Raw genomic sequence first — 15,787 nt, 5'->3', positions numbered from 1 at the left:
TACAAAATAGAATAACTTTATGAGTAATGACCCCAAATATTCAGATCATTTAATGTTAAGAGGTGGATATAACTATCAAACATACTGTGATTATGAATATCTGGATTTTACCTATTGTTAAGAGTACATTTCAAACAAATATTAGATATAAGCCTGAAAGAGGAAACCTGTCTTCTGTATGTTAGTCATTTTTAAATAGTCCATTTCTACTGCTTTTTAAATCTACTTAAAGTATATTCATTGTACCTCTGCTAGACGCCCCAAAGCCAAAGTCTTGAAATAGACTTTGTTTTGGAGAAATTTGTCCTTGAGGTTAGGCATTCATGCTTCCACTTTGTAATTCACCCACAAAGAGCTAAGCTTCATAGCATCACAGTAGTCCAGGTTTTATGTTGTAAAATTACCTGCTCTCTGCCCCGTCTTCTCATCAACACTCATCATTCTTCAGGGTCTTTGTAGGTAAGTTGGATTGTTGCTTTTTGTATAACTGGTGAGTAATTTTTCCCAAAGACCAACTTATTCTTTATCAATAGTATCCACAGTGGTTTAACTCAAAAGAATATCACTCTAATGTGGGAACTTGAAGTATTGTGGCAGGTCTATTGATTGTACGTAGGGGACAGAGAGAGGATCTTTTATTGCTTCTTAGATCACATCCCAGTATAAGGTCAGCCTTGGGATTAATGTTAGTTTTTCAGTGAAAAATTCAGCATAAGAATATCTTTCAGATGTTTTAAAGTGTTTTCTTTACTTTTAAAAGCCTTTCTTTTAAAATGCCTGCTAAAACCCTAAAGATATATGCTACATTTTCCATGTGTCATTACTAATTTAGATTTACAGTCATCATCTTTTTCACCATACAGAACTGGACAGGCTTCATTTCTGAGGTATATGCACTACATTATACTCTTGAGTGCACTTCCTTTTTCCCTGGTAAACCCAGGAATCACCGTTCCAGGATAAATTGTCATTTAAGTCGTGATTCATTTTATCAAGTTTTAAAGCTGATATGTTTTGCCAGCATTGTGGAATCAGTTGATAAAATCGTAAAATTATTTTGAAGTTGTTTTTCTTAAATCACATAGAAACTACTTAAAAGTTGCAAATTGCTATTTATGAGAACATAGCCCCTTGTAAAAGTCGAGGTCCCAGTGCTATAAAATGACCAGTAGGTAATGTAAAACATGCCATTTATTACACATTTTTTCTTCAGAAACATTAGACATAAATATAAAGTAATAAACACTTTTAAAGTAAAATTTTTTTAATGTATAGTTTATCATCTAGGTGAGTTAATATTTTTGTATTGCATCTACATTCAAAGATCATTTTAATACTGGGGCTGTGTTTTTCAGTGAGATCCATATCTGTGAAGCCAAATTTTCATGTTTGCTTCTTAACCAATTCTTAGAAAAGCAAAACCTTAGTTTTCCTTAGATTAAGAGCACAGGTAGATTCTCGAGTCAGACTGCCTATGTTCATATTCCAGCCAGTTCCACCACTTACTAGCTCTCTGACCTTGGGAAGGTTAGATAAGCTGTTAGTTTCGTCATCTATAAAACCACACAGCATTGTTATGAAGATTAACAAATTAATGTCTGCAAAGTGCTTGTGTACTTAGGATAGTACCTACCAATAACATGTTGATTATAACATATTCTTCTTTTTCACTTAAAGGACCTGCAAAAGAGAATATTGCTGAAATAGTTAACTGCTGATGTATGATCATTTTTTTAGCCCCTGTTGCATAATTTATGAATAATAGTAAATAATACTGATGTGAATAATATACCTAACCTAGTTGTGTTCTTGTATCCCTGTGCAAATTCTTTCAGAAATTATTGAGCAGTTATATTGTGTCTATTTCATATTTTTAAAGATATGATCTAATTCTTACCTTCTAAAAATTAGCTTAATGAGACAAACCCATGAACAATCTTAGAAACATAAATATGTATAAATACTTGAATCTGACAAAGTACTAAAATGAATGATATTTTCTCTTTTTTTTTTTAAGATTTTTTTATTTATTCATGAGAGACACACAGAGAGAGAGAGAAAGGGAGGGGCAGAGACACATGCAGAAGGAAAGCAGGCTCCATGCAGGGAGCCCGATGTGGGACACGATCCCGGGACTCTGGAATCACGCTCTGAGCCAAAGGCAAATGCTCAACCACTGAGCCACCCAGGCATCCCAATGAATGATACTTTCAAAGAACTCCATGGACAGAAAGAAACAGATTAGTGTTATAATATACTAGGAAGCCTTAAGGAAGGAGAGCAGACTCTTAATTTGGTGAAAAGCATGTTTGGCATTTTAGAAGAAAAAAGATATACCCTTAACCTAAAAAGCCAACAAATCCTATTTGTATTTTCCATTTTTGAATTTCTTATTATTTTAGGATTTCTTTCTCATTTCAGAAACCCATTCACACACACACGTGCATTTCTTTTCTTGGCACACATTTCACTCAGTTTTATTTTTTATTTTTTTTAAGATTTTATTTATTTATTCATGATAGACATAGAAGGAGAAAGAGGCAGAGACATAGGCAGAGGGAGAAGCAGGCTCCATGCAGGGAGCCTGATGTGGGACTTGATCCCGGGACTCCAGGATGGCGCCCTGGGCCAAAGGCAGGCGCTAAACCTCTGAGCCACCCAGGGATCCCCCATTTCACTCAGTTTTAAGAGTTAAGAGGACAGCCCGGGTGCTCAGTGGTTTAGCGCCACCTTCAGCCCAGGGCATGACCCTGGAGACACGGGATTGAGTCCCACATTGGGCTCCTTGCATGGAGCCTGCTTCTCCCTCTGCCTGTGTCTCTGCCTCTCTCTCTCTCTGTATCTCTCATGAATGAATGAATGAATGAATGAATGAATGAATAAATAAATAAATAAATAAATAAATAAATAAATAAAATCTTAAAAAAAAAAGTTAAGGGCATTGTGTTTGGGTTTAATTCCTAACTCTGCTACATGATCACTTTGTAATTTTAATTAAATTATTTTAATTCATTAAGCTTCATCCATAACATGAGCATAATAGTATCTGTTGAGATTATACAGGTAAAGAGCTTGGCAAAATGCTTGACATCATATAATAAATGTTTAACAAAATGTATATACATGTAAATAATATGTATATATATTGTAAAATATATGTGATGATATACATATACACATGTCGTGTATATGTATATATGTATTTATAAACTCTTTGTAGCAAGCAATATAATTCTTGGCTGTTTTTCTTCTTTTTTCTCAATTTTTCTCTTTATTTTTCATCCTGCAGTCACCTCTCCATATAAAGCAAGGATTTCAGGAGGGACATTTGTGGTCAGTTGTTATTAAAAAAGAAATAATGTCGCAGTCTTGGTCTTTCAAAGACATGTGAGACAGAGACAGGTTTCACAGACTCTTTTTCAGTTCCTGAGGACAGAGACTATCAAAATTTTGATATATTTTATAGTAAATAACCCAATGTTATTATACCTTATCTACTAGTAGATTGAACATACCACTAAGGTAAATTCAGTCAAGGCAGGCTAAATAAAATGTTGCAGTTTCTTTAATATTTTATTTGGCGACCATTTTCTGAATTTGAGGGAATTGACATACTCTTCTTTGTGTTGTGTGTGATGCTGGTGATGGAAACTAGGTTCCACGACTGTAGAGGTCTTCAGTTCTTACTTACAACACAAATGGAAGAGCTAAATAAATTCCAGAAGCTAGTAAGAGAGGCTGTAAAAAACCTGGAGGGACCTCCATCTCGTAATGTTATTGAATCGGCGACAATCTGCCACCTTCGACCAACCAGACTTCCTCTCAACTGGTAGGTAATAGGAGAAGTCATGCAATGAAATGGCATCACCCCATTGAGTTAGGTTTCTTCTGAGAGAATAAACAGTGGCTCATCTAATAAAGGTTCTTTTCATTTAAATTCAGACAAAGTGGAAAGAAACATAGTGTTAATCTAACTTTTAAAATACCACATACTGAAAACTGTTTTTTTCTTAAATGGTATACGTATTGTAAAGAATAAAATGAAATATAAAATACTAAGCCACTTTTAGAAATTGCCTGATTGCTAGTTATCTGTGTAAATATTTCTCTGATCATTTCTTTCTTTTACAGCTGTGTCTTTTGTAAGGCTGATGAATTGTTCACAGAATATGAATCAAAGCTGTTTTCCCACACGTGAGTTCTCTGATTGATTACCATCAGGAGAATGAAATGTTTACAAGACTTGGTGTTTTGATTTATAAGACTATGTATTTTCCTCACAGTAACTTTCCTGCGTTTTTTTCTTTAATTACATCAATTCAGTGAATTTTGGCATGTCATCATTTAACATGTTCGGTTTCACTTATACGAAGTTACTTCCAAATGTTCATGTCATCTAGTAATGTGTGATGAAGAAACAGTTTAGGGAAGTGACAGACTTTCGAGTCCAACACTTTTCAACTCCAATCCCTGCCCATATTGTGGGCAGATTGCCTCTGTAAGTCTTAGTATCCTTATTCATGAAATGAAAATAGAAACGCTTACCTCATTGAGTTTTTTATGAATATTAAATTTTGAAGTGCACATAATTGCTTAGCGCATAGTATGTGATACATAGTAAGAGTTCTGTAAAAGGTTAGCTGTCATTATTAATATACTTTGTCTACACAAATTTGAAGATCTCATTCCGTGTCAAGAACTAAGGTACCTCGTACCTCGTAAGTGCATAATAGCTATGATAATTAGCAAAATTATTCCTGTTTTACAAACAAATTAAGAAAAGGCTAAGTTCTGATTGCCTTGAAAAAGATTGACGGTGTACTTTGCGATCATCTTATGGTTTGGTCTGGTTTTGTTTTGCTTTTGCATGGTTGGTGGTAGTGATGGTAGTTTGTGTTTTGTATTATGATAATTCTCAGAGCTAGATTTTAGCATGAAAATTTATAGCCATTTTTTATCATGTCACATTGCTGTCAAGATACTGGACAAATTTATGATGCCTTTAGCATTTTTAGAATTGCTGTAGTTTTCTAAAGACTTGTAAGCATGATCTTGTAGACATGAAAACAACTGAAACTGAACAACTGAAAGTTGTTGATGAAAAGTTATTGACCTTGCTTCTCTCTTGCCTCTGCCAGTAGGATTTTTATAATGCTTGTTAACCCACTGACAGTAATTACTATTGTTTTGTTCTCCTATGTTTTCAGAGTCAAAGGCCAGACTGCAATATTTGAGGAGATGATAGAGGATGAAGAAGGATTGGTGGATGATCGAATACCCACCACAAGCCGGGGTCTGTGGGCAATAAGTGAAACAGAGCGGTCTCTGAAAGCATTGCTCTCATTTGCAAAATCACATAGATTTGATGTTGAATTCATTGATGAAGGAAGTACTTCAATGGACCTTTTTGAAGCATGGAAAAAGGAATATAAGGTACAGTATTTCTGTATTTTTTCCAATATTGAAATTTTTTCTTCTTTATATTAATTTTAATTACTACTTGACTTTGCTTTTTTTCAAAGAGTTTTTAAAAATCTGTTTTACAGACTTGAAGTATCCTAATTTGTTTCCCTAAAATGTAATGATTGTAATGAAGAATAATAAATACAATAATACTGAATAAATAAGGAACTTCCCATATATTAAATTACTAAAAGAAAGTCATTATTAAAATGAAATTAATACGAAGCCTTTTATTTAGCTGTAAAAGTGTTTCATTCTATTCTTAGCTTGATCTTACACTGCAGGTCTGTGAAATTGGAGTTTTATTTGTTTTCATTGTGTTTTGTTTTGCTTTTGCTCTGTGAATAACAACCAAACGTCAATTATTTTTTTAAGATTTATTTATTTGTTCATGAGAGACACAGAGAAAGGGAGAGAGGGAGAGACATAGGCAAAGGGAGAAGCAGGCTCCCTACAGGGAGCCCGAAGTGGGACTCATCCCAGATTCTGGGATCACACCCTGAGCTGAAACAGACGTTCAACCACTGAGCCATCTAGGCGTCCTCAAACATCAATAATCCTTTTTTTTAAAACATCAATAATCTTGAAGATTGGAGAACATAGTAAATATTTCTCAGCTTACAAGGCTGGAAACCATTGCAGTTAATAAAGTAGAAAGTGACCCTTTATATTTATATTTTGATAATTTTATATACCACAACTTTGTACTTGAATGAGATTCCAAAATTCATTAATTTTAAATTATTCTTTATATTTGGAGTTGTTATCCATCATCCTGTTTTGCAGGTGAGATGGGTGAGGAAATGAAAAAACTTTTATTTATAATACTATAATTCCATTTATATCCTTTTTTAAAATCTGAAGTTCTTGACTTTTAAAGCAAGATAAAAATTTCTATCCAGGAGGAGAAAATATGCTATCTGTAACATCATTTCATATGTTTGATAAACTGAGGAATAATAATTTTATAGTTAAAGTCATTGATTCATAATAATTATTTTTCTTCTCACATTATTATTCTAAATGCAAACGCACATTAATTACAACAAGCAGTTAGAAGAAGACAGTGCTATATACAGTGTCCAGTTGTCCCTGCATTTTTCCTCTGGGCTTATTTTGATGACAGACTATGTTTCAGAGGATTGCCTATTATGCAGTTTTCTCAGATCTTTGAATTTTTTCTCTATAACGTTGCAGACTGAACTCTTGTACAGCAATGCAAATTAATAAGCTAATATTAGACATATTAGTCAGGTCTACCTCAAAGTATAGTGTTAGTGAAGAAAGCATATCAAAAATTTTATACCGACTGATAACATTTCTATAAATTTCAGAAACTTGTATAACCTAATTATTAAGAATGTGTAGATTAGTATAACTCCAATGAAAAGTACAGAATGTCTAATTCAGAATAGTGGTTAGTCCATTGTAGGAGTTGAAGGAAGAATGTGCGAGGAAAGAGGGATGCAGTTGAGCAGGAACAGAGTTTCCAAGGCATTTATAGTGTTCTCTTTCTTAAATTGGATGTTAAGTACTCAGTTGTTTATTTTAGTATTCTCATTACCATATGTACATATTATTTTGAAAATGTGAAATGTTTTATAATAAAAAATATTTCTTAAGAAAGCAGAGATTCCACCAGGCTAGTATTGACCTGTAAAGATCTTTGGTCTCACCAAAATATCTTTGGGTATTCTGTTCCTAAGAGTCTAAAGGCACAATATTCTACAGGGGCCTATAGAGGTTATTCAGTCATATGTCCTCATCCTAAAAAGTGGCCCCAAAATTGCTTGTATCATAGACACTTAATGAAAAAAAATATATTTTAGAGCTCACTGAAGACTTTGAATCATGGCACATTTTGGTGGTCTTAACCAGTTTTAATTCTGCTTACCAGTCTTTGTGTTTTCTGTTTTCCAGTTGCTTCATGAATATTGGATGGCTCTGAGGAATCGTGTGTCTGCTATTGATGAACTTGCAATGGCTACAGAACGACTAAGAGTACGTCATCCTAGGGAGCCAAAGCCCAACCCACCTGTTCTTCATATCATTGAACCACATGAGGTAATTTGCAAATAAATCACACAAACACAGCCAATAGGTGTCACAAAAATCCAAGTTCCCTAGAAGAGTTAAGACAGTCATCTCTTCCATAAGAATGTATTTAGTCTCTGCTCTTCGTTTTAGCCATATAAAAGTGTTTGGTTTTATAAGTCAGAATGGACAAGGATGAACAATGTCTAACACATGCATAGAATTCACTATTTAGTTTTGTTTGTTTCTCTTCAGATTGCATATTCATGTGTTTCTGAGTACCTTCTGTATGCCAAAATCTAAAGGTGGTCTTAGTCAGTTTTAGACATATGTCCTTCTTACCTTAGTTTTTTTCAGAAAAGTTTTCTTTTGCATTTCTTTTCTTTTGCATTTTCTTTTGCATTGCTTTTCTTTTGCATTTTTCCTTTGCTACTGATAAGCAAATATTAACAACTTATCTTCTAATAAATCCTCTTTATATCCCAGGATTAAAAAATGACTCTCCCAACCTTTTCCTCCCATATTAAAATATAATTCTCTTTATAAATTTATTCCTTGTGTATTTTTTGTTGTTGTTGTTGTTTTGTTTTGTTTTAAGTAGGCTCCATGGCCAGCATGGAGCCCAGTGCAGGGGCTTGAACTCATGACCCCCAGATCAAGACTTGAGCTGAGATCAAAGCCAGATGCTTAATCAGCTGAGCCACCCAGGCACCCCTGTTTTATCTTTTAAATCTTTTTCTTTTTCTTTTTTTTTTTTTAAGATTTTGTTTATTTGTTCATAGAGACAGAGAGGCAGAGACACAGGCAGAGGGGAAGCAGACCCCCTACAGGAAGCCCGATGTGGGACTCGATCCCAGGTCTCCAGGATCACACCCCAGGCTGTAGTCGGCGCTAAACCGCTGTGCCACCGAGGCTGCCCTAAATCTTTTTCTTTCAATAAAGCTTAGAAACTGTGCCTTAGAAAAATTTTTAAATACTCATTTTACACTGTCTCAAATTTTAAAATATGAATTGTCAGTAATTTTTTTGTGTGTAATCAAGTTTCTTTTATTTTTATAATCTTCATTCTACTATTTGCTACTGGGCAAAAGAGATACGGGTGTGGGTGTGAGTATGCATGTACAGGAAGAGTCTTCCCTAGATTTCATAAAATAACTCTTACCAAAGCAGCAGATCATTTAGCTTTTCTTTATCCCATGGATATATTACTGAAAGATGATAACAAATAGAATTTGGGTGGATTTTTATCCAACTTAAAGTATATAGGGAAATGTCCTATTTAAAAGAATTTTGTATTGAATTTTGTCTTCTATAGAGCTCTGTGTGTATTTCCTTTTAAAATATCTAGTATCCATTTGGCAAATTTGAGTTTTCACATGTCAGTGGGTTTTCTTAAAATAGGACACAAATTACTGAGGAAGAATGTACATGTTTATTATAATTTTACCATTTTATAAGAGAATAAAGAATTGTTTTGTTTTGTTTTTTAGGTAGAACAAAATCGTATAAAACTACTAAATGATAAAGCCGTTGCTACTTCACAGCTTCAGAAAAAACTTGGGCAGCTTCTTTACCTAACTAACTTGGAAAAGGTATTGTGTTTAAAAGATGCTACTTTTTCCCATGCTGTATATAATAAACTTTAGTGACTCCTTCCATTTAATCTCTTAGTCCCATAATTAATGGTACAGGGTTTTCTTTAATCTTTTGTTTGTATTAATTATATTAGAATACTAGTTATGTCTATAGTAGCTACACAAATCACAACAGGTGAACCTATAGAAAATATAAGTTACACAGATTATATAAAGGATGTGCAGTCTAGAGTATAGAACAATGTAAACAGACTGTTGTTCAGAACCTTGAATAGTGAAAGTATTACAATATACCTCTGGGCAAAGGTTGCATTGCATAATCTATATATACATATATGTGCAACATTAATGCGTACATAAATTTTTTTTTCAATTTGTTATTTGGAGCTATTAAATATTTGGAAGGCTACTAAATCAGAAGATGTAATGATTAATTATTTAATGTAATTTAAAACACATTTTCTGAGTTGTGAGCAATGTATTATATTGGACATTGATGAATAGTTCAATTTTATTGCAGGGATAAATGGCTGTTGGCAGTACCTTATCAGAAAGATAGATTTTTGGATAGGATAAATGAAGGAAGGCAGTAGACTAGAGTTGGTACTGAAAACTCATACAAAAAAAAAAAAGAAAGAAAGAAAACTCATACAAAATACAGTAAAGTGAATCAATAAATCCTAGCGCCGATAAAATGAAAAGTTGGACATTCATATAAGTAAAATGACATGGTAGTTAAGAAGAAGATTTTGGGACCCAGATCAGGTTTGGATCTTAACACCAGTATTTTCTACATATGAGACTTTTATTCAAGTTATTTACCTCTGTTTGCCTCATCTGTAAAATGAGAATAACAACATTCTGTTGTAGGACTCTCTTCAGGACTGTATGAAATTAATATACATGAAATGCTAGAGCAGTTCCTCATTTATTAAGCACTTTCTAGGCCTTTACTATTAATATTATCGTATTTTTGCTGATATTACTATGATGACTGCTAGTATTATCCTGGCAGGAGAAAATGATTAGAGGAAAAAATTTTTAAGATTTATTTGAGAGGAAAAAAAAAAGATTTATTTGAGAGAGAGAGAGCATGAGTGAGTGTGGGAGGGGAGGGGGTGAGGAAGAGAGGGAGAGAGAATCTCAAGCCAACTCCAAACTGAGCACAGAGCCCTGCCACCTCACAGCCCTGAAGTGGTGACCTGAGCCAAAATCAATAATAGGACACTTAACTGACAGAGCCACCCAGGTACCCTACATGGGGCAAACTTTTAAAAGTCAGTTTCACACAAAGTGCTAGCATTAGAGAAATAACATTTGGAAAAATTTCTTGATGTTCCTGAATGTGAGTTTTGAATATTAGTTTTCTATACTTTAAATGTGAAAGTCAAAACTAAGAGATAATTAATTGTTAGTTATAGGATATAAATTGATACCCATACTGTATTTGTTGAATCGTTTTTAAAAAAATAAAAATTCTAAGGATATACTCTGCCTTGAAAATCCAATTCAGTTAATAATATAAGAAAAAAACATTATGAAGGAAAAATCAAATTAAGCTGATACCATTTCCTGCCAACAAGTAGGCAGAGATTTTTAAAACAACACTCCACAGTGGTAAAAGGACAGTGAATGGATATTTTGTGTATTACCAATGGAAATATAAATTTATATAGCCCTTTCTTCAAAATACTTTAACATGTATTAACAATTTTAGAGAATTCATATCCTTTAACACAGTAGTTCTTAGAACTTTTCCTGAATACTCTAAAGATACAGAAATTTGGGAAGTGAATTAAACATAAAGATAGTTATTGCAGTGTTATTTATGATAGTAAAAACTAGAAGACCAAGTGTCCAACGAAAAGTACTGTATTTCCATATAAAGTCATGGATTATTTACATATAAAGTCAATGAGGTTATGATATAAATATTGTAAATGGTGTTTTCAGAAAATAAATGAGATAAGAATGCTCATGTTAGAAAGCTGAGAGAAAAAAATAAAATAGAATTATAAATGGAGTATAATCCCAATTTCATGTGACTATGTTTAATTAAATAAAAATAATAAACTAAGCAAATTTTTCTATTTTCTGGCAATCACCAGATACAAAAGTAAGCACCTATGATGTATAGGTATTATAATAGGAGTTTGAGACAGACTTGGTCCTTAGCCTCAAGCAACTTAATGTAATTTGATGTTGACAGATCATAGACACTAATCAAATTGTGATTTAATAAGTTGTTAGTGATTCAACCAACTTGGGAAATAAAATATAAATTAATTATTTAAAGCAGAATGGCATACATTCAAGAGTTCTGAGGAAATTTAAAGGTGAACATTTTATATTGTTGATCAAGTAACAAAAAACTGGTAAATTTCTAGTAAAATTTCAAAGCATAAGGGAGATCTCCAATAAATAAATATTGAATCACTATGTTATATACCTGAAATTAATCTGTGATGTGTCATTTAGATCTCAATTAAAAAAATGGGTTCTTCAGAAGAAATTTTCTGAATACTAAGCAACCACACAAGATCTTTGTTTGGGGACTGCTACTTCTCATATGAGAATAGCAGTGATGTCTGGCCATTACCTTATTAACATCTTATTTTTGAAGACAGTGGAGACTTGTGGAAGCAAAAAGGTTGAGGTGAAATGACATTCCAGGGAAGGAAGAGCTCTTTCTAGGTGAGCTGAGATTGCTGGCTATTGTCTTGCCTGAAAACATTTGCGGTATCTGGATACAGGCTGAGATTAAGGTCAGTATTGCAGAGGGACTCAAATAGGAGAAAGAGAAATCAGTAGAACTTTTGGTGGCCAGGTGAGTTAGTGTTACACTTTGGAACTTTGAGGAGCTTCAGATACACAACAAACTTCACTCATTTGCTGAGTGATAAGGGTTACATGACAGCTGGGCCTGAACTAGAAATACAGTGAAATCTCAGTTTCACAGCACTTAAGAAATAGTTCCTCCCCAAGGGAGCAAGGTACCAACAATAAACACATAACAGGTCTTATCCCTGAGACATTTAAAACATGGTGGCTTGATTTTGAACATACCTTACAACCCATCCCCAAAACTAGCTCAGTTTTTTTACTGAATTGAGATAATCAGCCACTCACACATCAACCTAACTGCCTACTGAGGTAGGGGCAATCCTCTGTGGAGAAAAATAACATTTAATTTTGTCCGTGCAGTTTGTTGTGTAAATGAACTAGGAAGTGTAGCGTACAATAGGAAATTACAAGAAACATGAAAGGCAGGAAAATGTGACCAGTAATTAAAAGGGGAAAGATGGACAATCAAAGCAGATCTACACATAATCCATATTGTGGACATAGCAGGAAAGGACTTTAATTATGATTCATACATGAAAGGGGAAATTCTGGACAGCATAGATAAAATGAACTAGAATGTATACAGTAGAATCAAATGGACATTTTGGAAAGGCAAAATCCAATATCTGAGATTAAAAACTCATTGGATGGTGACTAGACCCAGAAGTAGGGAATTCAGGTGTAATTCAACCAAAAATATTGAGTTTGAAAAAACATAAATAAAAATAAAGAACAGGATATAGTGAAAAAGATGTGGGACACAGCCATATGATTGGCATACATGTCATTTAAGTTCCAGGAGAACAAGAGGTAAATGGTACCAGAGCAACCTGAATAGATAATGGCTGAGAGTTTCCCCAAACTGATGAAAGACAACAAAATAATACCTTATAGATTCAATAAGCTCAAAGAATCCAAACAAAATAAAAATATTTTTTTAAAAAACACCTACAAATATCATAATCAAACTGTGAGAAACCAAAAATCATGAAAAAAAGTGTTAAGCAATTAGAATTGGGACAAAAAAGACATAATACTTTCAAAGGAGCACCATAAAACTGGTGACTCTGCCTTCTCCTTGTTGACTACACAGAGAAACTGTTTGCTTTTAGCATTTTAAAGATGACATTCCACTGTTACCAGGTTTTAATGGTTTTATGCTGTGCAACCAGGTAGCAGTGGAACAGCATCTTTAGAATGCTGTTTTGAAAAATGAAATTAAGATGTTTTTAGATAAACAAAAACTTAAAGAATTCCTTCCCAATAGATTCACTCTATAACAAATATTAAAGGAGGTTCTTTGAATCGAAGGGAAATTATCCCAGATTGAAAGATGGACGTGCAGGAAGGAGGAATGCAGGGCAAAAGAAAGCCTAAGTATACAGTAAATAGAAAATACTGATTGTGCAAAGCAGCAGTGCCAATGTATAGGATATAAAACACACACAGAACTGAAATACCTAACACAGAGGAAGAAGGTAATAAGCCGATACAAGCTATCACAAGATTCTTTCCTATGTCAGCCAAATGGATAGAAAAAATCAGTAAAGATAGCTAACATTTGAACATTAAACAACCATGACCTAATCGACAAAGCAGCTACAAAATGCACTTTTTTTTTTAAAGATTTTATTTATTTACTCACGAGAGACACAGAGACAAAGGCAGAGGGAGAAGCAGGCTCCCCAAAATGAGCCTTATGTGGGACTCAATCCCAGATCCTGGGATCACGCCCTAAGACACTCAACTGCTGAGCCACCCAGGCATCCCAAAATATACTTTTCTTAACGGTACATGGAACATTTACGAAAATAGACCTTGTGCTGATTCAAAGAGCAACTCTTAAAATGTTTAAAGGATTGAAATTCTACAAGATTATGTTTCCTGACAAAAGAAGAATTAAACTAGGAATGAAAAGAAAAATAAAATAAAAATAAAAAAAAAAATAAACTAGGAATGAATAGGAAAGATAGCCAGATGAATCTCCAAATATTCAGAAATTAACACACTCCTAAATAACTTGTGAGTTAAAGAAATCACAATTAGATAATGTCCTGAACTGAACATATGACAATGTACAGGTAAGATGCACTTAGAAGAAATTTATAACTTTAAATCAGGGATCTGCAAAGTACTATACATGGGCCAAATCCAGCTCACTACCTGTTTTGTATTTATAGTAAAGTTTTGTTGGACTCAATTCCTTACATATTGTTTATGGCTGCTTTCATGCTACAATGGCGGAGTTGAGTAGTTGCAACAGAAACTATATGGCCACAAAGCCTGCAGTATTTACAACTAGGCCCTTTATGGAAAAATAGTAATTCTTGCTCTAAGTACATTTTTTAAAAAGAGATGTTGTAAATTATGAAAAATAGCTTACAAAAATGCTGCCTAATGCCTCATGTTGTATGCATCCCCATGGATGATCTCCCATCTATTTTATCATATGACCTGGTTTTGGCCTGTGACATAAGCACGGAGATGTGAAAAGTACATGTACATTGGAGTTTTCACAATCTTATTGCTCTTTGGAATTTTGAGTCTTTGTGAAGCAGCCCAGATTACCTTTCTTCAGGAGCAGAAATCTCAGCTTAGCCCTTTCTTCAGACCAGCTAGTCTCCCAGCTGCTAGATATCAACATGAGGCCGTAATGGACCATCCAGCCCCTCAGGACTCAGTCCACACCCAGACCTGTAGAATCACAAGAAACTCATGTTTGTTTGAGCCACTAAGATTTTAGGTGGTTTTTTATATATTATCTGAAACAGAAATCAGTAATAGAAGAAAAAATTCAATAAAAAAAAAATCGTTATGTTTTCATTAATGGAATTGTTTTGAGCCTATAGAGTTACTGAATCTACGCACAATTTACCTTTTTTTTTTACTACTTAACAAAAGTCAAAAGATAATCAAAACCAATTTTTTAAAAATATTTGGTTGATGAAACCACAGACTTTAAACTTCAGTGATCAATGAGTCTAATTTACTTTTCTTTATGTTTTCCTCAGTATTAATATTAAAACCTGCCCATGACTTTGAACTAAAAATTTTTGAAATAGTTTTAAAGAGATTTTGAAGAGAACTGTTATATATCAATATAATTTCCAGGCAAAATAGGTCTCAAATCAGATATTTCTGCTCTCTAGTTATGTGCTTTGCCTTAATGAGAATACAAAATGAGAAGAAACCCATATTAGTAAGGAGATATGTAAATAAATGCCTCTTCCCAAGTCTGTGATCACATGTCCGGTGGATGTACAGAATAAATATTGTCTGTATAGTATTTAAGGGGCCTTTATTTCAGAATTCCAAATTGCATTTTTTTAAATAATACATATACAAAATCTAGCTTAAAAGTAAAATTTTGAGAATTTATCTGTTATAATTTGCCTTTCATTTTGCCTTAGTCACAAAAATTAGTAATATAGTAACTTTAATAAACTCTAATGACAATTATTTCCATTTTTTATTTGTTCCTTGAATGTTATTTGTAAATCCCAGGAATATTAAGTAATACATTACTAAATCACCTTAATTATCAGGTTATTTAACTAGCAATTGCCAGCATTTACTTTTATAGATGAGTTATAAAGTGCATATCAGATTTTAAAATGCAACTAATCTTTTTTAATTATTTTTTTGAACAGTCTCAAGATAAAACATCAGGAGGGATTAATCCAGAACCTTGTCCAATCTGTGCTCGGCAGCTGGGAAAACAGGTGAAATAATAATAAGTATCATATGTATTTAGAAGACGCTTTACACTTTTCAAAGGCATTTACCTACAATAACTCACTTTTTCTCTTATGACCGTTTTTTGTTTTTTTTTTTTTAAGATTTCTTTATTT

The 15,787-nt window shown here is 33.4% G+C and overlaps 1 protein-coding gene and 1 long non-coding RNA gene across 6 annotated transcripts in view; one reads left to right on the top strand and one right to left on the bottom strand.

Annotated features, from left to right (window-relative positions):
* The window catches only part of SHPRH (SNF2 histone linker PHD RING helicase), a 94,469-nt gene that overhangs the window by 51,063 nt on the left and 27,619 nt on the right, over positions 1–15,787 (top strand). For all 3 annotated transcript variants that reach the window (XM_025422497.3, XM_025422498.3, XM_025422499.3), the window contains exons 19-24: positions 3,656–3,829; positions 4,132–4,194; positions 5,208–5,433; positions 7,384–7,527; positions 8,988–9,089; positions 15,587–15,658. In XM_025422497.3, coding sequence (XP_025278282.1) covers positions 3,656–3,829; positions 4,132–4,194; positions 5,208–5,433; positions 7,384–7,527; positions 8,988–9,089; positions 15,587–15,658 — 781 coding nt within the window. The remainder of the gene's footprint in view (positions 1–3,655; positions 3,830–4,131; positions 4,195–5,207; positions 5,434–7,383; positions 7,528–8,987; positions 9,090–15,586; positions 15,659–15,787) is intronic.
* Positions 1–15,787, bottom strand: part of LOC112644258 (uncharacterized) — a 51,532-nt gene that overhangs the window by 24,992 nt on the left and 10,753 nt on the right. For all 3 annotated transcript variants that reach the window (XR_003126258.3, XR_003126259.3, XR_004810220.2), the window contains exons 3-4: positions 14,505–14,630; positions 1,634–1,680 (exon numbers count right to left, since the gene is read on the bottom strand). This is a non-coding gene — a long non-coding RNA (uncharacterized LOC112644258). The remainder of the gene's footprint in view (positions 1–1,633; positions 1,681–14,504; positions 14,631–15,787) is intronic.

This window comes from Canis lupus, chromosome 1 (genome assembly GCF_003254725.2).
Source record: "Canis lupus dingo isolate Sandy chromosome 1, ASM325472v2, whole genome shotgun sequence".
In the NCBI taxonomy this organism is placed as follows: domain Eukaryota; kingdom Metazoa; phylum Chordata; class Mammalia; order Carnivora; family Canidae; genus Canis; species Canis lupus.
Note: the sequence above shows the minus strand (reverse complement) of the source record. Positions and strands in the feature narration are given on the sequence as shown.